The sequence below is a fragment of the Telmatherina bonti genome (genome assembly GCF_933228915.1).
Source record: "Telmatherina bonti genome assembly, chromosome: 21".
Classification (NCBI taxonomy): Eukaryota; Metazoa; Chordata; class Actinopteri; order Atheriniformes; family Telmatherinidae; genus Telmatherina; species Telmatherina bonti.
In genome coordinates, this window is record NC_136630.1 from 10698575 (window position 1) to 10725659 (window position 27085).

The 27085-nt window shown below is 39.1% G+C and overlaps 1 protein-coding gene across 1 annotated transcript in view; it reads right to left on the reverse strand.

Moving 5' to 3' along the window:
- Positions 1-279: 279 nt before the first annotated feature.
- Positions 280-27085, reverse strand: part of pgs1 (phosphatidylglycerophosphate synthase 1) — a gene marked incomplete at its 5' end in the record, with an annotated part of 32969 nt that continues 6163 nt past the window's right edge. Inside the window, 10 exons of the mRNA XM_079261442.1 lie at positions 280-907; positions 6274-6404; positions 6497-6645; positions 8132-8423; positions 8552-8751; positions 11653-11831; positions 13068-13257; positions 13344-13443; positions 22139-22216; positions 25415-25625. Coding sequence (XP_079117568.1) covers positions 6285-6404; positions 6497-6645; positions 8132-8423; positions 8552-8751; positions 11653-11831; positions 13068-13257; positions 13344-13443; positions 22139-22216; positions 25415-25625 — 1519 coding nt within the window. The 3' untranslated portion in view covers positions 280-907; positions 6274-6284. The remainder of the gene's footprint in view (positions 908-6273; positions 6405-6496; positions 6646-8131; positions 8424-8551; positions 8752-11652; positions 11832-13067; positions 13258-13343; positions 13444-22138; positions 22217-25414; positions 25626-27085) is intronic.

The window sequence follows — 27085 nt, forward strand, 5'->3', positions numbered from 1 at the left end:
GCATGATGCATAAATAATGTAGTTTACACTGATATAATTTAAGATGAAAATGTAGTTTATTTGCTGTTGCAGAATGTGTATCCACAAATTTCATATATTGCAATGGATGGAGTCTTTGATGTTTGTGAAACTCAACTAAACTCTTTTTTTTATAGGTCTGAACACCAAAACAAAAATCTGAAAGAAGTTAAAGCTTATGGTCAAGCAAACAGGCTGATAATTCACTGATCACACCCGCCACATTGACAAAAACACTGATCACAGCCTCAAACTGCATCTTTTGGTGTAAAATGTCAAATGAAAAACTCTTTCAGCAGACAAAAATGACAAAACATTTAAAGCCATTATAAAAACTCGCCACATTTTCCTTTAATTTACAAACATAATAACACGTAACTGTACAGGTTTGCGTAAGCAGAGCTGTAAACACACCATGAGAGCTGTTATTAAGGCTCCTCCAGGGACTGAAGCTACACCACACCCGTCCGTTTACCATCATAGCTTTCATTACAGATGAGACTTTCAACTATCAAGTCTGTTTAGTTTTCATGCATGCAACACCAGTATTTACGGAGGCGTGTGTTTTTATTTTTGCTTGAAATGTTTCCAGTTAGTACCACTACAGAACTAAAAAAATTCACAGTGTGATGATGTCAGCTGATTAGATCAAAATATAATGACAACCAGCGTAAATAAAGAGGATTTACATACAGCCTGTGTGTGTGTGTGTGTGTGTGTGTGTGTGTGTGTGTGTGTGTGTGTGTGTGTGTGTGTGTGTTTGACAGTCGCAACCCGCTTCTTATCGATCAGGTGATGCTGAAGACGTCAACTCTCAGCATGCTGATGATTGTTGAATTGGCCAAAGCGTCTTAACCAAAACCTTCAACTCAGAGTCAGATAAGACCGCCTGCAGACAAACGAAGAAAAATGTTCTTAGTCGCCACAATCTGATGGAATCAGTTTGTTATCAGATGTGAAGGCTGAAAACTGGCAGAACGAATGCTACGTGCACTTCGAAGAATTTTCAGTCTCAAAAATATTTCACATTCATTTCAGAAAAAAGAAATGTCAGGAAACTATCAGTTTGTTGCACTAAAACAAAAACTCACAATTCCCCTTACAAAAGGTTTTATTTTCTGTGGGACAAATTAAGTTTAATAAATAACATTTCTGTAGAACTGTGCTTTTTGAGTTGGATTTGAGTAAAGAAACCAACTACTTTGTTAAGATAACTGAACACTTATTTTCAATTAGACAAGGTGACGCACTCAAAATAGATAAATCCTGCAAAGTCTAATAAGTCATGCAAACAGAAACATGTAATAAATGTTAATAACTTCAAGTTAAATATTTGCTGAGGAAAATTAGCTGCTGCAGCTGCACCACAGGCACTGACAAGCCGGTAAACATCAGGGATAATGTCATCTGGAGCCTCTTCATTATAGTGCAATGCCGGATTTTGGCCACTAGAGGGTGACTACTTCCTCACAAACGAGCACAAATGTTTTAAAAACAGACTGAGGACATCAGATGTTGCATTTTTTTTTCTCTAATCCTGCTGATTCTGGAGAAGCTCCAACCTGTTTTCATCCCATCTCTAACAATGGAAGAACTGGGCTCCCGATAAGATCTTTTCATCCAGTTAACCGGCAAAGCTTTTGTTGGAGGGTCGTGTCTTGTTTTTTTCCTGTCAGGGAAAATAAAAATTAAAAAAAAAAAAAGAAAATAAAAATGTGCTGGAAGTGAAGCACACGGATCACAATGCTAGATGAAAGCAGATAGGAGCAAACAAAAGAAAGCCTTAAACAGCTGCTGAATATATAAACAACACACACACACACAAGGAGCAAAATGCCACGCCTGTCTAATCCTAAAATAAGTGTTATTAGACATTTTCCTCCTTAAACCAACAAGCTGGAAAAAATGTTCGCCCAAACATAAAACCAGTAGTCATGCATGAGCACTGGTTTTATGTTTGGGCGAACATTTTTTCCACTTTATCTCTGATATTAAAAGTTAGACTGCAGCCGAACCGTCTGACCGTTCTGTTTGGTGTCACCGAGGAGGGGGTGCTGCACCCTGACCCTTGCTTGTCTTGTCTAGATGTGCAATTTTACTTCCATTTTACTTAGTTTACATCCTGGAAAACAAACTGGAGAAAAGTTGGTGTTTCCTTCAGGGTATGAGCAGGAAACTCTCTGACCTTTTATGCATGTCTGTGAATAAAGAGGAAGGTATTTAATATTAATTACTGTTTTTGTTTTTGTCCTCGTGTATGAATGCTCCTTCATCTGTGCATATCTGCAGAAGTTTTGATTGCATGTTGTTAAAATATAACTTAAGTAAAAGGATTTTGATCAAATACTTTACTTAACCTGCATATATTTAATTATCCAATTTAAATTTAATATTTAAAAAAAAATCCTTTTATTTGAACCCCTTTACATCTATTGCCACAATGCACCATAAACCATTTTTAAAAGATTTTTTCTTTTCATCTAATTTGCTCAATTATTTTTATTTATTGTGTTTGCTATTATTTACATTTTTTATTTACTATTAATTTACTTTTACTAATTTACTTTTATTAATTTATTTGTTTACTATTTATATTTACTATTAATTTCCCATTTAACTGAATTTTCATTTATTCCAATCTTTATTTCTATTGTCTATAAATGTTATGAAAAACTAATAATAAGAAAATCTAAATTTGAACACTTTCATGAAATATAAAAATAGATCTCAGAGTAAAAAGTTCTCTCAGACATTCTGAATTAGAGGAAAACTTTAAATATTTCACAACTATGAGTTAATATAGTCTGGTAGAGACAAAAATGTTAGTTGCAGTTTTAATTTCATCACAAATATGTGAAAATAAACATTTCTGTACAAATAAAAAAATTAACCTTGTAACAGATATTAGAATAATAAACATCTTAGTGCATTAAATTAATCTAACACCAATCCACAACAATAACCATCTGAGAAAGAAAAATTCACAATAAACCCTGCAGTAGACTGTAAAGTCGTAACTGTTTTTATGCACTGCGCCTCATCAAGAGGTGTTCATAATCAGGCTGTAAAACAATAAAAGCTGCAAAAGGACCTTTAAAAAAAAAAGTACCGTGTTTACATAATTTTTTTTAATGTTTAAGTTGTGGATACAAAGACAATTTGTTGAAGTAACTCAACAAGCAAGACGATGCCTCATTTGTGTGTTTTAATACATTTCTTGTTTTAAAACAATGTATCTAAAGGCTTGCACTTTGAAATGTCTGCAGCAACACGAGGGAATTCAGTGGTCGGGTTATACTCTAAAGTAGCTCTGCAACTTCTTTCTGTGTCATAAGAAACAGGAGATAAAAGGCTAACCTACATGCTGCTGGATCGCTTGTATCGGCAGGTTTTACCGCCTAAATCTGACTGGTGAATACTTAATGGATCTGATGAACATGATTAAATACACAAGAATTGAATTTTATAACTTTGTCATCATTCTTCCTTTGTATTTGCAGCTGACAGGCTTTCGACAAGCCGTTTCTTTTCTTTAAATGTCTTACAAGAGTTCAAGTCAACCCTCAGCCTGAGGTCACTGATGTTTCTGGCAGACCAACCCCTGCGACTGCGTGTCACTGAGCAAATAACATGAAGATTTACCAGGGTTTTTTTTAACCATTATAAAAACAATAGGCCAAAATATTTCCATTATCGTTTAGAGCTCAACTGTGAGCTTGTTTCTTAATAATGCCTCAGGGAGAAGAGATGATCTATTTTTAACTATTTCCTTTTGGCAGCAGATTACTAAAGTGTTTTTCTCTCTCTCTCTCTCTCTCTCTGTCTATTATGTGTTCAGGTAATGATAAGACACCACCCATTTACGGTCAACATCCAGCCTGTGACACTTCCTGTTCTCAGAAACTGAGCGCCTTTCTCTCGCTCCTCAGCTGACTTTTCTTTTTGGCTGCAGCTCCAAAATATGAATTGAACTCATCCTTTAGTTTCTTCCCACACACACCTCCACTGTGAGCATTTCAAACTTTCACAGAATCTCTCTCTCTCTCTTTACTCTGTTAGGAGGTTTCTGAACTCTCTGATTTCACCTCCTGACTGAATTTATGGTAACACAGACCACAGTGTCAAATCATCACCATAACGCCACACTGACTCACTTCTTGGCGGCAGTGAATCAGCCGACACACCGGCCCTGCTCTCGCTGTGGTGATTAGGGGCTGCTGGGAAGACAAGGACGGAACCTGCGATTTGGGACTCACCACAATGACTACAGACATTTCAAAGAAGCCACAGCCTGTTTAACTGTGTGTGTATGTGAGTGTATGAGTCTGCACAAAATGTTGCGGGCTGCATTTTGTCTGCAGGACAAAAAAAATAAAAAATTTAAAAAAAAAAAAAGAAAAAAAAAAAAAAGAAAAAAAAAAAAAAGAAAAACAATGTAAATGATGCAGAAATAAAAAAGCTTTGAAAGCAAATTCTGGTTTACTGTGACTCATTTATAATCGATGTGACAGACATTTATTTAACTTAATGAATGTTTTCTCACTATTTTAATACTCAGATAATTGCATATAAACTGATATAACTAACACAAGTTATATCAGTCAGTCACATGGCAGCAAATCAATACATTTAGGCATGTAGACATGATCAAGACTTGATCAGAACAGGGAACTGAGATTTTTATGGAAAATCATCTTCATAATTTACAGAGAATGGTCTTACAAATAGAAAATATCCAGTGAGCAGCAGCTGCCTTGTTTATGTCAGAGGAGAATGGATAAAACTGGTTGGAGATAAAAATGAAAGGCAAATGTTTATGACTAGGGCGTATGTATCTTCTGATGGCTACTTCCAGCAGGATTATGTAACAAATCTGAAATCATCTCCAACTGATTACTTGAACATGACAATGAGCTCATTGTACTCCAGTGGCTTCCACATCTCCAGATCCCAATCTAACGGAGCAGCTTTGAAATGTGGTGAAACAACAAATCTGCAGCAACTGTGTGACGCTTTCATGTCGATATGGAGCAAAATCTCTGAGGAATATTTCTAACACCTTGTGAAATCTATGACACCAAGAGTTAATGGAGCTCTGAGAGTAAAAGAGGCCCAACCTGGTGCTAGTTAGGTAGACCTGAGAAGCCTTCCAATTAAAGCTTCCCAAAGCTTTTATGTTTGAAGTGTTTACTTCTGTATTGAGATAAAATAACTATAGCTTTCCACTGGATTTAACAGCTCAAGCCACCTGACACTTATGTGGACTTTGCTTTTCTCCTTCACTGCAGCTGTAAAACTGCGCTGTGTGTGTAGCGTTCATTACATTTTGGGACTTAGAATTCAAGTCCAATGTTTGCTTTCTTTTTCCTCTTTTTCCGTCTCAATCAGCTTGTTATTTATTGCATATCAGTTGCTTGTGTGAATTTTTTTAAGCTTTTTGCCACAAAGTTGATAGAAGCAGCAAAAGACTTCAAGTGCAAAAATAGACAGATAATTCATCTTGTCAAGTTGAATCTTGTTCTATTATTGTCTTTATAGATGAGTCAGTTCAACGTTACGAGAAGGCTATTTGTGCAACTTAGTACTGGCATCGTGTAATAACTGACTAAACAATATTAAGCCTTTTTTTAGCGTGACTTACCTGAAAAAACCCTTTTGCATTCAGAGTGCTGTGGATTTTTTTTAATGCAGTTTTAGAGTCTTGCTGATTGTGTTTTAAAACTACATTGAATGCCTTTTCACCACTAAAATAAAAGAGGTGTAGTAAAGTGGTTATAAACCTTACAATACAGCAGTGTCTTTCAACCACTGTGCCGTGGCACACTAGTGTGCTATGAGAGCTCATCAGGTGTGCCCTGAGATATTATCCAATTTCACCTGATTGGTCTAAAAAGCAGCTCTGTGTTAATCCAAGGAGGCCTTAGTGAAAGATAATAAAACATGCATGTTAGTTTAATTGGTTACTCTAAATTGTCCCTAGGAGTGAGTGAGAGCGTGAATGATTAATTGTCTCTTTGTGTGGCCCTACGATCAAACCAAATCAAGCTTTACTTCTATAGCACTTTTCGTGCTTAAAAAAAACAAAAAATAACAAAGAAAAACTGGCGACCGATGGACTGGCGACCTGTCCAGGGTGTACCCTGCCTCTCGCCCAGTGATTGCCGGGATAGGCTCCGGCTTCCCTGCGACCCTTAATTAGACTAAGTGTTTCAGAAAATGACAGACTGACATTGTGCAAGAAGTGTGTTTCTGCACCTGTTGGGCTCTCAAAAGAAGTTCTTGATGAGAGGAGTGACGAGTTTCACCCACAGCTTGACGTGACGGTCTGGCCGCTCAAACGTGGAGCTGGAGACTTCTGTGGAGCGCTGGTACAGCATCTCCTGCTCCTGCAGGGTTAAAACACAGGTGCGCATTATGTCACGTGTTACAGGCATGCATCACCACTCCTGGTTGTGGTTTAAGGTAATAAGGATCTGACCTCCTGCAGCTGGCACTGCAGCTCTTCGTTCTCCGTTACTATGGCGATTTGGGCCTCCAAGTCGCGGTGAACAGAGCGGTAACCGAAATTAGGGGAGCCAATTAGAGTGAGGCAAGGCCGGTTCTGCCCCTGGAGGTAATACCACAGACCTGTGAAGGGAGGAAAAGCCGAGTCAGTGAGGAGGTAATGCTTCGGAGCGCTGTTTCCAGCAGAGATCCCCGTCGGCCCTAAAAAACCACAACTAAAAGAAAGCACATGCAGAAATCCCCAGCGTTGATCCAAAACCCTAAAATATGAGAGTGAGTGTGCATCCTTGTCCTGAGGCCAAAACAGAATGAGTGTACATGCCTTCATCTCTCACGCTACATACCACCGTGACCACAAGAGGAATAGCAGGAGAAAAGCGAGGGTTACTTGTTTTATTTTTTTCCACACCTTCATCTGCATAGCCAGCATTAATTACATGCATGTGATTATTTACATTAATCAACTCACTTATTAAGTTTATGTGAACATTAAAATGATATAAAATATGTGACCAGTTTTGTTTAGTTGAGGACACATACACCCAATATGAATGTTGATTTTACTGCCGGCAAAAAAGAAAAAATATATGACAAAAAAACAAGGTGAAGGTCTCGATTACTCAGTCAGCATTAAATGTAACTTTTGTTCTGGCGTTTTCTCAGGGAACAATTAGAAATAAAAGAGAGGAAACTGCTTAGAGTCCGGAGACAGAGGTCAGCCTTGAGTTTTCCGTAAAAGATGCCGTTAAGGTCTGAAGCGTGAAAAAAACACAAGTGCAAACAGAAAGAAGGACAGCCTGCCTGTAGAGATCGTCCTGTCTATGAGGAGAATCCATATTTGTATCAGGGATGTAAGAATATATCAATTTTTATTGATTTATTGATGATTGGCAGGTTGTCTTCCCCTGCTCCATGGCTGTGGGAGTTCTGTCTGGGGTCTTCCTCTACCATCTTCTGGGTGATGCCTGGTCGTTGGGATAATGAGCTGCCTGGCTTTGGCTTTCGTGCTCTGTGTTTGCTACTTGTTGTCCGAGGTCCTCTTTGCCTGCATCTGATCCTTGGAGGAGGTGCAGTTGCATTTACATGACAATGCTCATCATTAAACAACTCATTCCTTATAGTTTGCACTCACACACACATTCACTAACACACATGCTTACAGGGTTATAGTGTTATCTTGTAGGTCGAATTTCTAAAAAAAAATACTTTCATACACTTTAAACTCATGTCATTGATATTTTTTCCTGTTTGTTTTCCTACAAGTGCTCCTGATGATTCTCTGCTTTGGTTTCCTCCAGACGCTGTGGGTTGTTGTCTGTAGGCAGCTGGACGTCTGGTGTTTCTTTTTGGGTTTAGACTGTACATGTTTTGCTGTCTGCTTTTACTTTATTTTACTCCTTCCTTTTTCCTTCTGTTCACTCTCCTACTACATCATTATGTAATTCAGCAATAACCAAATTAAGAAATAAGAAAAGCACTTAAGCATAAAAGAAAGCCTGATATCTACAGTTTCTGATCTATACAAGCTGTCAACCCACCCAGTCCTTAAAAAGAGGAAGACTGGGACTGCTACTTGAATCTTCAGTAGAAAGATGAGCCGTTTGCTAACCTTTAGCATGAAACGTCCACTGCGACCTGTGGTACTCGTGCAGATGGACTCTCTCTTGCTGGCCCAGTCGGCACACTTGGTTGTAAAACTGCCTGGCGATGTGAATGTAAGCTGCAGGGATCGCTCCAGCGACACCTTTGGCCCCAAAGAACCCATTCACCTCAGGAGAGGCGGTGAGGATGCGGTAGCTGGCTCCGGCCCCGAGCACCAGTCGCATGTAGGCCCGGGTCAGGTTGAAGTAACCTGATGTCAGATAGATGGTGGATTCTGGCCCGGCATCTGTCAACAGGCGCTGGAGGGGAGGGGGGCAAGAAAAAGAAACAATTTTTAGTAACATTTCTCTTAATCAGATTGTGTGAATTGTTTTATTCAGAGAATGACTGCTTGACTGCATTTGCAACCAGCCAGAGCCGGTCTCACCTGTGTGACCTGCTCATCCACCTGGATGCCCAAAGGTTTCATCTGCACCAGAGGAAACACCCAGGTGTCCTCTTCCCCCTCACTCAGCCCCTCGTCTTCAGAGTCCTCCAAACGGTGCTGCAGCTTCTGCCTCATGTGGGCTGTGTTCACCACCTCCATGATCCGCTTCCTCGCCACTGCTGAGAAGTCCTGCCGGTTGCCTGTTTGTCACAGAAACACAGGGTGTGAGTGAGTGGGACACACAGAAGAGGCAGAGTGGGAGATGGGTCAGACTGATCTCTGGGTCACAGTGTTCTGTGCTTTCTGTTTGTGCTTATGACTCATGTTTTAAGGAGTAGACTCCCTTTCTGAACGTAAATCACTCCGTTTTAGAGTGAAAACATCACAGTAATGTCATGTTTAGGGTAAGGTTGGGGTAAGAGTGGTAGCTCAGAAAGTAGTAGTTATGGTTCTGGTGAGTCTACAGGAAATGAGTCCATGTTATGTTCTGAAAAGTGATGGAAACAGCGCAGACTTGGAGCCGACAGGATACTGGAGCGTGTGAAAAGGCAGTTAATGGTCTGAAAATAATGACAGTTAAAGTTGACCTCTTGACACTTTCAAATACTGAAAAGTAGCCAATGATTTGGCTCAGTGCTCACAGCATTGCTATGGTTACCTTACTTATAAAAGCAGATTTTTTTTTGTCATCCTTACTGGATGGATGGAAGGCAAAAACTTCAACAATCAAGGGAGCAACCGTGTTGCAGCCAACAAACAGACATTTCAGTATATAAAAACGTAAGGATTAAATTCATGTTTGTGCATCATATAGTTAAACAACTTTAAATAGATAAATTAAATTTGATGCACAGGTCAGCCTTATAATTTAAACTGATATGCTGATATTAAGAAGAGTAAGACCAGGGTAGCACATATTCAATATAAAAGTTTGATTATTTATTCAAGACATTAATAACAACAAAAAATTCTCACGCAGATGATGTAAAATCCACTTTAATCTCTTTAAAAACGACAAAGTATCATAACCAACAATGTGGCTTCATCCCTGAGCATCTTGTCTGGTCCATCACCATTTTTGTATCCAGAAATAAACCCAGTGGCATCCGAACTATTTACAGCAGATGCTGGTATCTGTAATGCGGTCATATGACTGCTAATGGTGTGTGCATTGTGTGCCAGTTAATAGTTTAACTTGCAGAATGCTCAGCTGTTTGGGTGTGTCCAAGTTTCAGTTTTAATATAATCCATGGTTGTTGTTATTTTGCATAATCATCAGTGTAAAAACAGCTGGGTGAAACCAAGCGAAACATCATGTTTTTCACATTGTTTTCCGCTGTTTTATAAATTTGACTGTTTCATAGAGACAGTTTCCTTTCAAACTTCTACTTTTTGCATTCTTGTCACTTGCTGTAGACGTGGATTTTTTTTTTTAGTTTTTGTTTTAACAAAGCCTGAAAATCAAACACCTAACTTTTTTCATGTTTCAGCACTTTTTGGCAATCAATATTAGGTGTTCATCATTACATATTCCCATATTTTTACATTTCTTGCAGGTTTGTGCAATAATAGTGGCATAAAAGTGTAGAAACTGATCTGAGCTCTCTCAATTAATGCATGAAACCTTGTAAACAGATTATTCTAAACACCCCAGAAATCCTGATAAGCAAGAAAACTCATTTTAAAAATGGCTGAATTAAAATGATGTTGGTTAATCCTACAGCATAAGGAGAGACAGTCAGGTAGAACATAATCAGGAGGTTTACATGCAGTTAAACATATAAGATCATTTAATTGGACTACTGTACATGTTTGTTTTTGTTTTTTTTTCAAATGTATCCCACTGTATATTTGCTTATCCAGTCATTTCAAGTACCTGTGGAACATATTCAGTGTGTCTCTTTCAGTTTTATTCCAATTAACCATATAAGTGAAGGTGCAAACTGATTTCAGTTCGACTTTAAAAGTCCAGTTTTAATCAGACTGTCTAGATCACAGATGTCAAACTCCAGTCCTCGAGGGCCGGTATCCTGCAGGTTTTTGTTGTCTCCAAGCTTCAACACACCTGATCAAAATTCACCAATAAGTTGACAAGAAGCTGCTGGATCCATTTGATTTGAATCAGCTGTGTTGGTAGAGAGAAACAACAAAAACCTGCAGGATACCGGCCCCCGAGGACTGGAGTTTGACACCCCTGGTCTAGATCGAGACTATTTAAGCTCATGCAAACATACTGAATGTTAATTAAATTGGTTATTTACTTTATAAGGTTAAATACACCCACTGTTAGGTGTGTGATCTATGTTTTAGGGAGATTATATATATATATATATATATATATATATATATTTTTGTGTGTGTGTGTGTGTGTGTGTGTACAAACATGGTCTTGGGTATTTTTGGGGGGGGGGGGGGGGGGGGGGGTAGATGGCTGTAAGACATTGTGTTAGTGACCTTCCATCAGCACGGATGTCGTTTGTTTTTCCTGGCCAGCAACACAGTTGTAAAAATGTTAGGATTTGTTCACTACACTCTACAGACATCTGCTTTATGAACAAGGCCAAGTACAGGCTGTGTGTGTGTGTGTGTGTGTGTGTGTGTGTGTGTGTGTGTGTGTGTGTGTGTGTGTGTGTGTTTCCACCATATATCTTCTTCCAGAAACACTGTGACATCACATCTCTATTCCTGGTGTTCGTTTCTGCAGCCCAGGCCTGCAGACATGATGTCATTCATCTCTCAAACTAACATCCTGGCACACAGAGCTTCAGTTACGGACACACATTATGAGTGTGTGTGTGTGTGTGTGTGTGTGTGTGTGTGTGTGTGTGTGTGGCCAAATCCTGACAAATTCAGATCTGGCTGCAAGGCTCACAAACCACTAGAGCTCTCCCAGTCTGATCCTGCTCACTGCTATCTCAGAGAGCTTGTCTCTCTAAGCAGCATTTGTTCACATGTCCAAAGTTTTCATGCTCTATTACCAAACCCCTTGGCTGCTGGTGCCCAACACCAGGTCGTAACCAAGTTTAACGTTTCACACATTGTCAGAAGAGGCTTCAATATTAACCTGAATCTGTGTGCATGCAGTCATGATTGGTTTCTACCTTTGTACGGGTGCACCATGCCCTCCAGCATGGTGATTGAGTCATCGGGCTGAAGCTGCATAGAAACATCCCCCACAGCTGCCACCAGGTCAGAGAAGAAATCTGCCACCTCCCTGCAGTTCTCCAGCAGCACGTAGCGATCTTGTCTATTGGTAAAGTACGCGTCGCTCAGGTTGGCCCTGAAAGAAGGAGAGGAGGATGAAAAACCTCTTGAGATGAGGAGATTTTTATGTTTTGTTTGTTTTGTTTTTTTTTTTACTTGTACATCTTCCCTCCCTCGTAAAAATATAGATCTACATCTAAGCATTCAGGTTATGTAAAAAACAGAAACCTGCTCCAGCATTTATCTCAGGTATGACCCAGAAAATGTGCCAGCTAAATGTGCACTGTTGATTAACTTTGAGGGAATTTAAATGACTCCTGTTACAGAATTGCCTGTTAGGATTAAAATGTATCTTGGAAATGCTTTCATCTTTAATTTTGCATTTAGAAATGTGCCCCTGAAAATACTCTAGGACTGAATTCAGAACTCATTCAGGGAAAATTCTGTTAAAAAGATGGCAGTCCCTGAGTTAAGAACTAGGTCAGGGCTGTTCATCTCAGTCCCACGAGGGCCCCAGCCCAGCAGGTTTTTCACATATCTCTGTAACAACACACCTGACTCAAATTAATGAGTGGTTTTGCAGAACTTCATTGGCTGTTGGATCTATTTCATTTGAGTCGGGTGTGTTCAAGCAGGGATGCAATGTAGGGCTTTGGCCCTCGTGGGACTGAGTTGAATTGCCCTGAACTAGATGAGTAACACTTCAGCATTGCTTTAAAGGGTGCAAACCAGGTGATAATGCAGACAAACCAGAAAGTGTCATTTTGACACAAATGCATCTTATAATTAATCACCCTTCAAAATTGTACAACCTATGAGACCTTCTGATGCAAGCTTGTGTAACTTGTTTTTTGGGCAAGATAAAACTGCATGTATGTGGAATGAAAATGGACCAAAAATCCTACTCTGACGTCTGAAGTCAAGTTTTGGTGAGCACACCCAACATCTTCCTGTTGTTCTTTATAGGTCAACCGTAAATGGTGGTTATGGTGACAATCTGTTTGTGACAATGGTCTGTTGATTAGAACTGTTAAACAAGAGTCTAAGTATGCAAGAGAGAAGAGGGGGTGAATTGCCACCACTACAAATAAGGAAGTCAGGAAGACATAATTACAAACTTTTAAGGTGAACTTCCTGGTCTGGTATCAAAGAGAAACTTTTCTTTTAAAACTTCTCCAAGCATATAAGTTTACGTGTCATCACTGAAATGGAGTGGAACCAAAACTGGCTCTGTGCCCACTGATGCTGATCTTCATTTTTCTGTCAAATGTGACAAAGTTTACTAAGGATTAGGGGTCTGAACTCAACACACCCACTGATGATAATGCTGTCGTCAAACAGGTAGACTTTAATGTGCTGGACGCCGATGGTCTCGTTGAAGCGCTGCGGGACAAGAAGCCGCAACAGGCCCCTCAGGTCCGGTGTGTGGTACAGAGACACTCGCATCTGAGATGTGAAGCGCTGCAACAGAGGCAGCAGCATGGTCCTCGAGTTAATCTGCCCTGCATGTCGAACACAGCACAGAAAATGAGCGTGTGAGACAAGTGGCAAATGACTGTAAAGAGATGTTGCGGAAAACTCCAGCAACCTCGTGATCCACGTGTGTAGTCCAGCAATATGGAGACTTTTAGTTCAGGAGAGAGGCTGTTCTCCTTAGAGCGTTGGAGAGCTTCCTCCATACAATCCACCTTAAACAAAAACACATACAATTAAAAGATTTCTGCAGTAATTTATCATGCGCATGCAAATAAAACAATACAAAAGGCTTAGACAGTAATGTAACCTGGAGCTGCTTCCTTTTCGTAAAGGAGGACACACAAGTCTGGTAAGCTGACAAGCTTGTAAATTAACACCTGCAAACATGTTATTTTTTAAATGTGGCTTTAGGCTCATACCACATGACAACATGTAGTGTGATCGTAAAATGCAAATAGAAATGCACTTTCATAAAAATAAATGCCGTTTAAAATAAATACACATATCACACAAAGTAAAAAAAAAAATGTGTTTAGTTGATAAAGTCTATTTGATAATGATGCTCCTTGGAAATAAATCTTATCCCAATAGAAGGTTTTTTTTTTATTTCTCTTTTTAATAGTGTCAAGTTTCTCAGGGAAATATATGTGTGGGATGAAACAATAGTAAAGTTATGCTTATTAAGTACATTAGAAACAAGAAAGTGTTGTACAATTTTAAAACAAAAGGAAAACAACAAATACGCCTAAATGTAAACAAACTAAATATGAGTCATAAGCCAAAGAATAAAAACTAGTTTTAAATAATTTTTAAAAAATGTCCACTGTTTGTGAGGTCCTTATGTGGAGGGGAAGACAGTTCCACAGTTGGCACCGATGTCAGTAAAGGTTCTGTCTCATTACTGTTTTTAACCTGGACCCAGAGATATCCAGAAGCATCTGATCAATACATCTTAGAGCTCAGGAGAAGGTAAGCAGTGTTAAAAATTGGGAAAGGTAAGAAGGGGTTAGCCCATTTAAATGCTTAAAAGCAAACAAAATTTAAAAATTCACTCTAAACAGACTGAGAGCCAGTGAAGAAGCCCGGTGTTACACCATCATGTTTACGTGACCCTGTTATGAGTTAAACAGCGACATTTTAAACAAGCTGCAGGTGAGACAACAGAGGCTTACTTATACCTGAGTAAGGACTACATTTTTCTTTTTATATTACCAACAGTCTGTCACACATTTGCATTTGAGGTTTGCAAAACGATATGGAAAATGGCTTTCTACTCAGACAATCTAGAAAAGACTTCTCACAGTCAATCGGCACCCTCAAAATGGCCCTGCTAGGTGGACAGCCATTACTGTCCTTCACCATCAGGTCTGTTTATCCAGGTTTAGGCAAACATCTACTCTGGAACCTGTACACATTGCTGACTGTAGGAACAAACTGTGGAGAAGATGTAGTAAACACAGCAACCTCTCTTTTATACTGAAAAACAAGAATTGTCTTTATTGGAGGCCATGTCAATGGAGAAAGATGTCAAAATGAGACTTTAGTAAATAGACTTGTACTTATGTAGCGCTTTCCTGCAATAAACCTCTGCAGAGCGAGTTTTATCAGGGACTCCCTCCAGAATTAGGAAGTAAAGAAGATACAATGGCTTGTTTACTAGGGGTGGGAATCGAAAAATCGAATATTGGGATTTTTTGCTTAACAATTTTTTTTTATTTTTTTATTTTCAAATACAAATAAATAGTCCATTAAGAATTTAAGAATTTGTACATTTTTTTGTTTGTTTTTAAAATCTAAAAAAAATCAACAATATCAAAGAATTTTGAGAATGGTAATTTGAATTGGCACCCAAAAAAATCTGAATCGAATCAGGACAAAAGCATATCATCTCAGCCCTATTGTTTACAGTCTGAATGTAGTTGTGGCCAACGCATTCCCATTGGCTGATTTGTGCCAAATCCTGGCTGAAGAAAGGTAACTATGCCGCAGCAGTGTGTGACCAGGGTGGTGACCACCATGTCGAGGTGGTGGCAGGCTGTTATGACCGCATCTGATTCTTCTACATCATACTGAAGCTCCGGTTTGTTAAATGCATGGACTGCCATGTCTAGTTCTCAAGACTCATATTATCCAAAACAATGAACACCAGAACGAGGGTCAACTGCAGAAGAAATAGTTTCACATTGGTTTAGAAGATTTGGTGAAACTCGCATACATAACTCCACGCTCATTCTACAAACGCAATGTTTTTATAGCTTCTGTAACTCCACAAGGGGTGGTGAAAATATGGACACACCTTTCACAAAATTGTCATCTTTTACAGCCAAAATGAATCATTAAGACATTAGTTTTAAGTCTCAACTTCAAATCTTTGTGTGTTTGCTGCTTTTTTCCCCATTTCATATGACTTTATGGTAAATATTGCTTAAAGTGGAACTATTATGTGCATTTCAGGCTAATTTATTTTTTATTTCTGAGCCCAGAAGGGCTGGGATTGATCGAGTTATTGTCACAAATCGCTTTATTTACTTCAGACCGACCCTTTCTGTAGGCTGTCAGATCAGCCTGTGGGCAAAACGAGTGGATCGAGACTCTTCCGCATTAAGCCCCGCCTCCCACCACCGCGCTACGTCGGGAGCGCGCACCGCACCTGCTTTCACCGTCATTGTAACATCTCATAAACAGAAGGATTGGGCTAATATGAATTCAATTCAATTCAACTCTATTTATATAGCGTCAAATCACGGCAATGCCATCTCAAGACGCTTTACAGACAGAGGGGTAAACATAATGAAGGCCAATTCATAATAGCCTATATAAGGAAACCAACAGATTGAGTTGAGTCCAACTCAATCTCCCATCCTGAGAAAGCATACTGGCACCAGTGGGAAGGAAAAAACTCCCTTTTAACAGGAAGGAAACCTCCGGCAGAACCCGGCTCAGGACAGGCAGCCATCTGCCTCTGCTGTGTGGGGGGAAGAGGACAGAAAGACAACAGACAACAGGAACTGCTACTCCCGGCCAGGGAGACCTGCTGAGACAGGAGACATACATGTTAATGATGCAACACTGTTATTGGGGGGGGGGGGGGGGGGGGGGGGGGGGGGGGGGGTAAAAGAAAGAAATAAAGAGAAAAAGAAAGAAGCTCAGTGTATCAGGAAATGTCCCTCAGCAGTCTAAACCTATAGCAGACTAACTAAGGGATGCTAACCATCCCTAGCTATAGGACTTATCAAAAAGATAAGTCTTCAGCCTAGTCTTAAAGGTGGGGAGGGTGTCTGCTTCCCTAACACTAACTGGGAGCTTATTCCATAAGAGAGGGGCCTGATAACCAAAGGCTCTGCCTCCTGCTCGGCTCTTTGAGACTCTAGGAACCACAAGTAAGCCTGCAGTCTGCAAACGAAGTACTCTGCTTGGTATATAAGGAACAATGAGGTCTTTGATATATAGTGGTGCCTGGTTGTGGAGGGCTTTATATGTAAGGAGAAGGATTTTAAATTCTATTCTAGATTCAACAGGCAGCCAATGAAGAGAGGCTAAAACTGGAGAAATATGATCTCTCATGCTGGTTCTGGTCAGGACTCTGGCTGCAGAATTCTGGATCAGCTGAAGGCTTTTCAGGGCATATTTAGGACAGCCCAGTAATAGAGAGTTACAGTAATCTAGTCTCGAAGTAACATAAGCGTGAACCAGTTTTTCTGCATCACTCCGAGACAGAATGTCCCTAATTTTGGCTATATTACGTAAATGAAAGAAGGCTGTTTTAGTAACCTGCTTAATATGTGGATCAAAGGACAGGTCAGGGTCAAATATTACTCCAAGGTTTCTCACTGTAGCACTGGAAGCTAAAGTAATGCCATCCAGGTTCATTACAAAACCGGAAAATTTAGCTCTGAGTTTTTCAGATCCAACGAGAATTACTTCAGTCTTATCTGAGTTTAAGAGGAGAAAATTTCTAGACATCCAAGTCTTTATGTCTATGAGACAATTTTGTAGCCTATTGGGCTGATTTGTTTCATCTGGTTTAAAGGATAAGTATAGTTGAGTATCATCTGCATAACAATGAAAGTTTATTCCATGCTGTCTAATAATTTTGCCTAAAGGGAGCATATATAGCGTGAAGAGTATTGGTCCAAGTACAGAACCTTGAGGAACTCCATGACTTACTGTAGTTTGGGAGGAGGACTTGTCATTTACATGAACGAACTGAAGTCTATCAGATAAATATGATTTAAACCAGCTTAACGCTGTACCTGTAATTCCAATCACCTGTTCTAGTCTTTGTAACAGAATGTTATGATCGACTGTATCAAATGCAGCACTAAGATCAAGCAAGATAAGTACGGACACAAGTCCTTTGTCTGAGGCTCAATAAAAATGAACTCAATAAAAAAACAAAATACAATGTCAACACACAGCATACAGCCCTACATGTTGGAACCTGAATCAGACCCTGAAAACAAAGTGGAAAACAGCAACCCACAGCAACGAATGCAGCAGGATGTCTCTCTTTGGTAAACTCACCAGCCATCGTTGGAAATAACTTTATCCCCCGTTTTCCACCCGCCTGATGTATTTGTACATGTCCTTGTTAACCAGTAGAAGGTAACCAATCACCGAACCTTATCCCCCGGGACGTCACAAGGATTTTGAAGTAGAAAAAACTCTCTAAAACGTTTTTCGTCGCCATGGAAACCGAAGGAGAGAGTGCTGGAACTCAAACTCAAACTCAAACATGCGTTAAGGTGATAAAATAGCGCCGTTCACATGTCTGATGAGGATTCAACGCTGTAACACAGTAGAAAGCTCAGAAAACTCCAAATACCATAATAGCACCCCTTTAATTCTGGACTGCTAGTCAAGCTCAACAAGCAACTTTAGGCCCAAAAACATATAACTAGCGGACAAGCCATTTTAAAAATGAATAAGATGATAGTTTAAGATACTTTAAATAATTCATTAGTCTAAATATAGTTTACATCAGGCCTGCAAAGCAGCAGCAGTTGAGTAGAAAATGGTTTCCTGTTGTCTGAAATTGTGTTTTCATATCTCACTCTTAATTATTCAGAAAACTCGCAGTTTATTGCATCTTATGTAACTGACACAAAAAATTCAACTTGTCCATATATGTCCTCATGTCTCTCTCTCTGCACAACGTGGAACATCACAACAACTTGATCCTTATTTGTTCTGAGATGGAGTTGCAAGACAAAGGAGTAGATTGATGATTATAGATTAACTGGCAGCACACACCATTTTTTAAACAGTGTGTTTTCAGAGCATGGAAAAAGCATGACGCACTGCAGAAGGGGGAAACAGCTGCTTGACAGAGGTCACCTCCAGGCCCGCTTCAGCCGTTATCATCAGCAAACCTGCTATTTGGATTCCCTCTAATATTAAAAAAAAAAAAAAAAACTGTCATTTCTGCTAAATTGTGCATGTGATGGCCATGTACATTCATAACTAGACATCCCCAAAGTGGCTGTTTACATGCCAGTAAAACGGCTCTCCTTTCCAGCAGACATCTGAGCCAAAAACACTTCCTGCTCCTGCTTCTGAGGTTTTGTTGCGTCCATATGACAAAGTCCACACACACACAGTTCTTAATCTACGTTTTATCCTACCTTTCTGTTTTAGAGCTATCCTACCAATAAGACAATCAAATCTTAACATCTCGATTGCTTCTTTAGTGTCTGGCTGCAACACAGATCATAAACTCATTCCTGTTCGTTAAAATAAATCAAAACATTATTTCTGCTTTCATGTTCACTGTCTATTGCTGTATTTATCAGTTTGTCACAGAGTTTATCTGACGCTATAAAGAAAATTTGCAAGTCACAAATGACAGCTGCTCCTGGATAAAACAGTAACCGAGACAGGGGTCAATCTTTTCCTTTAACCGTGTGATTCATTGTTTTAGATTATTATAGATGCTCTAAAATAAATTATTTTGAGAGATCTAGGCAAGTTCTATCTTGCAAAATTATTAATAAAACTATTGCTCAAGATGAGTTAATCTGTAGTGAGACGAGAGACAGCTGTTGCGTGCACATGAAAGTGTTTTAAACAGCAGCAGATGGGTTTCCACAGAAGTTCAACCATAATTTTTCATTTCCCAATTTGTTCCTTCTTTAGAACAGAATAAAATGTGAGAACAAAGGAAGCGAAAAAGACTGACGTCCCAAATGCTGAAAACACATGTGCATCATCACGATTAGCTCCTCTGAGGGGCCTTCTCTCTCCTCAAGGTACAAGTTAAAATGGGGGAAATGCTTCAAGATGCCCTGAACATGGCTTCAGAAATTTCAGGCAAAATGATGCAGGTGAGAGGCGACGAAGATTGACCAATCAGAGAAATGAAAATATCTCGAGACAGGAGGGTGAAGGAGCTGACTTCCTCATTTTTGTTTTGCTTTTGATAACTGGCGTTGTGCTATTCATTTTTATGTACAGTCCACGCTCAACAAACAGCTGAAAAACGCATCATGTGGTTGTGTAAAAGATGTTTCAGAAGAGTCAAGTTATTGGTCTGTATCAAGCAAACGAAACAACTTGAGACCAATAAAACCACAAAAGTTGGGTTATAATGGTCTGAAAATGTTATTTATACTTGATAATATAATTATGATCAAGGGAGGGCTGGGGGAGAAAGGGGGGGCAGGGAAAGCAAAGGCGACAGTGGATCATTGAATTTACTGTTTTCCATTGAAATAGAGGGCCGTTCATACTCTTGGCCCCCCCCCCCCCCCCCCCCCCCCCCAAGAGGGAGGGGGGAAAAAAGGCAAGAAAAGCTTAAGATAATAATAACTGGGAGAAAACGGCGTAACATCTGTGTAACATTTACCAGATGGAGATGTTGGAATTAATTAATTTCATCAAACAGCGGCATTATGCTAGAAACGGGGCAGGTAGTCCAGCAAGTACTTTACCCTCCTGTTTGAGTCGGATAATTTGCTGTTACTTATCATAGAAAACAGCAGAGATGCTAATTTGTTAGTTACCCTGCAGTGGAAAAGCTCCGTTGCGACAGTTTCAGGCCAGCAGGCGACCCTACGCTTTGTTCAGCAGCATTTTCAGAGTTTTCCCTATGTGTCATATTTTATTTCAGCGGATTTGTCAAGAGGAGTAGGGGCTGATGCCCTCCCTCTAGTAACACGATTTCACACATTAGCCATTAGAGGTAGCTTCATACCAAATCAATGCGGGACACTCCAACTCGCCCAAAATGTTGACATCTTCACATTTGCGACTTTCTGTGGTTTCATAGTGGTAATAAGGTGCTTACCAATTGAGGCGCCAGGGAGCACCTCTCCATTATCTGCATTCAATTAGCTCACCACTAGAAAGGAGTCATTCTCACAGACTGGGGCTTTAAAATTTGGGTGAAATAAAAACACTGGTGCAAAAAATAAAAAAAATAAAAAAGTAGGAGCAACTTTTTGAAATTTGTCTCCATCGTTAGTCAGCCAGAATACCAAAGTCTCTCTTTATACCCTGAAGCTTCTGCTATGTAGATGCATTAGATACAACACATTTTGAGCCATATCATCCTGATAAGCAGCTATCTTAGTTAGCCATCATATACACCCTGAGGAAGGCATAAGCACGTTGGTGTATTTTTATGACTCTTGCCCATTTTTAATAAAGGCTTTTTATTCGATCCACTTTGAGCGCCTGGTCCTGGATTTTTTTTCCATTTTTTTGATTCAGTCCTTTCTCCAAGCTATCTTAGTTAATCTAAACTTGAAAAGAAAGCCAATAAATTTCAGTGTGTGTTTTGATTTCAAACTCACACACCGAGTACAGGCATGCAAAAAAGATATCCTCTTAAGTCTATATTTAGCATGTATGTACTGAATTATGATTTATAGGAATAAAAAGGACAAGTTGGATTACATTACAATGTGCTGGAACCTAACAATTTACATCCATTTCACTTAATTTCCTTGCACATTAAAGCCACCTGGGGACCAGAGTATTGCTTGGAAACCTGTGTGTGCATTACTTTGCCTGTATGCACACATCCTTGTGCAACTGCAAAAGAATAACTACTACTCCACAGGCACAGAGAACAACCTTTGTTATTTGTTGTACAGAAGACAAATGTGCCTTTCTTTCAATGATCAGATTATTCTCATTGCTTGCATTACAGCTTGAGCAAATACACTGTTCAGGTGTGACCGTCAGCATGAGTCCAGCCATGGTTTTGTTGAGCCTGGGAAATGGGTAGTGCTTTTGTATCCGGGTTTTACTCCGAAATCGCACCTGCTGTTTGCATTCTTAAGTTTCAACCAGACCAGACTGAAATGCTTTTAGCACTGGATTGATCTGAATTTATTGAAAATTAGCCATTTTCGAGCATTTCCCAGGTTTGACAAGCAAAAGTCACAAAGCCTCACTGCACGTTACCGACTCATAATCCATCATTTGCTGAGGTTACAGAGTTTAGTGGCTGATTTCAGTGCTTTTAGCTGTAATCAAGCATGTTGGACTGCGTGTGCCTTTCTCTGTTTTTTACCCTCCCTGCTGCTCATTCCAGTTTGTTTAAAAAAAAACAAAAAAAAACACGAAAAACAGCTGAATATAAGCGTCGACCCAGACTGTGGTTTGCTTTGGTTTTGGGTTGTTATGCTAGACTTTCCAAGCATGAAGAAAAGCAAGCCAGCACTGGTCCCTTTATACCAATAAACCCTTGAATTTTGGGGTCATTCCTTGTAGTTTGGCCGGGAATTTGCTTTCATTCTGAACAATCCACACAGCGGTCGCTCTTGAAGAGAACTGTGAATCATATTTTCTGGGATCTCTGCCCAGTTAGTTGGCACGCGACCATGCTGTCATGACAATAGTTCTCACCTGCCCTGAACTAAGTCACTTCTCAGAAGTTGTAAGAAACACTACTTGTCTCACCAGCTCCTGTTCCAGCTGACCTGTTCCCAGATACAGCGAGGCCATCACAACTCGCCTCTGTGCCATCTTTATGTGTGCCTGTGAGGAAAAAAAAAACACAAACAAAGAAGTACAATAGTGAGTGACTATGTGATGAAAGGAATTTAGAAGGAAATGTGTAACCAAATGAATTGATATTACTGGGAAATTCTTTTTATAGACTAAGAGCACAAAGTAGATTTAGTACGTCAACAGGAATCCTCCACAAAGGCCATACACAAATCAGTGTTGTAAGTTAATCTACAACATGTAGACATTAAAAAGTAATTAAGCATGTTTCTGTTTTCAAGGATAGATAACATGATTTAGGTTGGTTGGAAAAAGCAAAATAGTAGTTAAGGCCATTGCTGAATTTTTAACTAAATGAAGACTATTTATGCCAGAATGGAATAAAGTAGTTTTCAGGGCAGGATCAGACAAAACTGTGCATATTTTTTTCTATTTCACAAGGTGAAAAAGTTGCTTAATTTTTTTTTTTTTGTGTGTGTTGCTTAATTTTCAATCCGCCTTTCCTGGAAAAATCTAGACTGAACATGTTTGATTTAACCATAAAAACTGAGGTCAAGGATTACGTCTAGATTTATCGCTGTCTGGTGATAAATGAACGACTGCCAAGGACATTTAGAAAAAAAAGGGTAAAAACAAAAGATAAAAACAGAAAAAAATGGTTTTTTGAACCTTAAGTAAAATTTATAGTATTATGCAGTGTTTTTCAACCACTGTGCTGTGGCACACTAGTGTGCTGAGAGATTATCAGGTGTTGCCTGAGAAATTACCCAATTTCACTAAACACACTAAAAACTTCAGAGCCTGTCACCTGTCACAGAAAAAAGCAGATTTACACACTTAACTAAATAGTGAACATGGCAGAGCAACAAGAGGGTAGAAATGCAAATGGTGCCAATCAAACACAACAGGACAGGTATTTCACACTTAATTTGGTTAACTGACAACAGGTCACTAATCTGACAAGTAAAAAGAACATTTTAGAGAAGCACAAGGTGTAAAATGCCTTCCCCTTCCCCAAGAATCCACCCTATGCAGCGTATAATATCAAAAGATTCAAAGAATCTGAAGGAATCTACGTGCGCAGGGACAAGGCCATCTTCAGGTTCTTAGGTTGCTCTGCATTAAAAACAGGGATGATCCTCCACTTAAAATCAACGCATGAACTCAGGAACACTTCCATTAATCCCTGCCAAATCCACAAATGCAGGTTAAAGCTGTATCATGCAAAGAAGAAGTGATGTGTCAACACATTAAAAAAAAAATGCTGCTATTTTCTCTGGTCTAGAAAACATTTGACTCATTTTCAGCAAGGCCCAGGACTGTTGAACGGCTACAATCCTGCATCAGTCAGGAGTAGGACAAAAGTCCTTTCCTAAACTGCAACAGTATTTAGAGACAGCTGTTAAAAAAGAAGAAGGAATGTGACACTCAGGTAAACATATCCCTGTTCAAAGATCAAAATTAAAATGTGCCGACGTCGTGAAAACCATGAAACAGTAACATCCCTGTTACAACTTTTTATTGGTTGTCTATTGTTGAAATTAATGAAAATACTTTTTATTTTACAATGCGTGACAATTTTTGCCTTTTTTTTTTTTTTTTTTTTTTTTTTTTTTTTTTTAATAAATTGTGGTTGCAAATTCAAAAGATGACCATATAAAAAAATTTATTAAAATTATACTTTGAAATATTTGGGTATGTAAAAAGTAGAAGTTTCAGATCAAGCTAAAACCATTTCAAGATATAATACTATTTTTTACATTCCTGAGGTGGACAAATTAATGTCATACAACAGTTCTGAGTTCATAGAGTCAATACAGTAATTGTAAAACAACTTCTTGGTGTGTAGTCATGCAGAAAAATGTAAATAAATTTCCATCACTGTTTATTTCAAGTTGTTACCGTCTGCCTAAGGCTAAATATATTGCTTGCAAGACCAAATAAATGGTCACATCTGAGAAGCTAGACCAAGTGAATGTTTGCTACTTGTGTGGAAAAGTGATATATTTAATGTACTGTCTGTCATCACGGACAAAACTTCATAAAAAAAAAAAAAACATAACAGTGAAAGTAAATGATAACACACAATCTTTCATAAAATGTCTGAACTGGGATCCATGAAATATGTAACACCTTACAAAAATAACCTTGACATCATCAAATCCCTTGCAGAGGACCATTCTAAGGCGCTGACATTAGACAATGTCTGGTTTTGTTTGTTTTCAAACCTGTTAGGTCCACATGAATTCCCCTTACTTAAGGCGCAACAATTGCTGTGACAAGACCTTGACAATGACAGAAAGTTAAAGAATGGAGCTTTTGTCCTGTAAATATGACAAGATTGTGCTATTTAAATGTCGTTGCCACCTCTTACCGTCATGAGGAAGTGTCAAGCCCTTACATCACAATCATGTGTTTTAAACACAGTATCGATGTTTTATCAAAGATCCTTGTGATCCATCTGACGTGCAAATACACAGAATAACTTCAAAAGGTAATTCTACACATGCATGGTGGCCTCACAAGCACCAACATGCAGGTACTCTGGTGGGTACTCCAACCCCCTCCCACAAGATGTGTGTTGGAATAATTTACCACTTGATGCAACTAAGTCCCACCCTATAATAGAACATATTACAGTGATTCCACTGCAATCATATTGGTTGCCCCCCAATCTGTTGATGTCTGGTTGGTGTTGAAATATTTTGTTCGTTGTAAAGTTTCTTATGCCAGCCTTTCATATAAATTCCAATCATTAAAAATATTAAAACTGTGTGATAAAGCGATGATGTGATTGAATGAAAGTCTGTATCAAACACAGAAATTCTTCTTAAGAGAAATTTTTTTTGTACGTATTCAGTTTTTTTTTTTTTTTACCCCTAAAAACGGTTCAAATGGCTGTAAGGTTTAAAAAAAAAAAAAAAAAAAAAACATCTATGACAGCTTTCTGGTTTTTATCTTGAATTGGGAGAATACCTTGAGTGGGGAAAAAACCAACCTAAATTCCAATGTGGTGATGTCAGGTGTGTGTGGGAAAAAAAACTTAAATAACGTCAGTCGTGCCACCCTACTGTCAGGTAGCCTCTGTTTTTAATAAAGAATATATTCTTTCAGGATTATTTTCACAGATAAAAAAAAGTATATAACTCCTAATAATCTCATTCCTTGGAGCAGGTGAAACATTTTTTCCCAGAACATCTGAACAAAGGGCACATCAGTGGCACGGACCTTCATGGCCTGGTAGAACTGATCAGGTGAGGTCAGGATGTGGATGTGGGCGCCAGGCACACGAAAGGCAGGTACGTGTTCCGCCATCCATCGGAAGTGGGTGCAGAGACCATCTGTGCCTTGAGCTCCAGCTGATCCGGTGGGCTTGGAGATGCGCCGTGGAGCTGGATCCATCTCAGCAAGAAGAGGAGCCAGCAACAACACAGAAGACCTGCAGGAGACGCACAGGGATTTTTATCTTGATCCAGCTGATACCGCTACATCACTTATGAAACTTTTTTCAACACATTTGAACAACATTTGACATATCTGATGGACAAAAGGGTTATGACACATTCAGGTGTGTGTCAGCAATGAATAGCAAGGTCAAATTGGTAAGGGAACAAGTGAACCAGTGAAGGGATGCCAAGATGAGAAACTTGTACAGGGTTTTTTTTTTTAAACTATGGTGAAGGGCCAAAAACGCCACTATCAAGTGGATTTGATCCTTCAAACCAAATTATAGTTGAACTTTCATTGAACTTCAGTCATTAACCCCTCCAACTGAACGCAGAAGTGTGACAGAAGCTTTGGGCTCTAAATAAACCTTTAAAAGTCTCATCTAGCCAACTTTCTTCCCTGGAAAAATGAGACAGATATATTGCATCGATGTGTTTTTAATGCTACTTACTAACAAAGAACCAAGTCACTTTTTCACTTAATACATTTGATCAACTTCAAACTTTATCTTAGTACATTTTTTCCAACATCACTAAATGCTTAAAATGCCTTTAAACAATCCTCTGCCTTCTGTTGTAACCAGTTCCACTTTTTACATCCTCCAATATTTCAATTTTTTCTTCTTCGTGTCACTTTGTTTAAATTTCGCTCCTCATTGAGCATCAATTTTTTTTAGGAAATCTGTTGCTCATAAAGGACACTGCGTGATGTATCCTACAGGAAATGGATGAGATACATCATAGAATATTATTAATGGGATATACAGCAATAATACTGCCAGGATAAATAACCAAAATGATTTGCCTTATTTATCACCTCCTTCTATACTGACCACTAGGTTTTTATGTGTACAACCCAAAATGAATTTTAAATGACATTTCGTAGTTTGTTGAGAGTTAGTTTCGGACCCAAACGACAACATTAGAGGCTATCAGATAGATTTTTCAGCTTGAAGTGCTGCACAAAACAAATAATCAATTCAATAATAAATTAAAAAACAGTGTGCTCTCTCTTCATCAGGATTTTATTTTTTCAAACTGGCAAAATTAAAAGCTAATTACACTAAATAAATTCACCATTGAAAAGATCCCCGTAGTGTAGTAGTTTAGTGTGTTGTAGTGTGTTTCTGACTTGTCCTGGTGACACACTGACATTCGTTATGCAGAATTTTACAGCCGTCTTTGCCCTGCAGCATTCCAATGCTGAGAAACAACACTTTACAACTCTGTTTGCAAGCCTGGAGCATCATGTGACAGTTGTGTTATGTTCAACAGAACCGTGTCACACACCAGCAACTAGACGTAAACACACTGGCCATTTTGAACATGCATCATCATAGAGCATTATAAGGAAAAGCAAAGAAAAGATTGACAGAAGGTGTGGAAAAGATAGGAGAAGAGTCAACATCAGACTGGCTTTTACTGGCTGGCTAGAGCTCAGAGAAGAGACAGG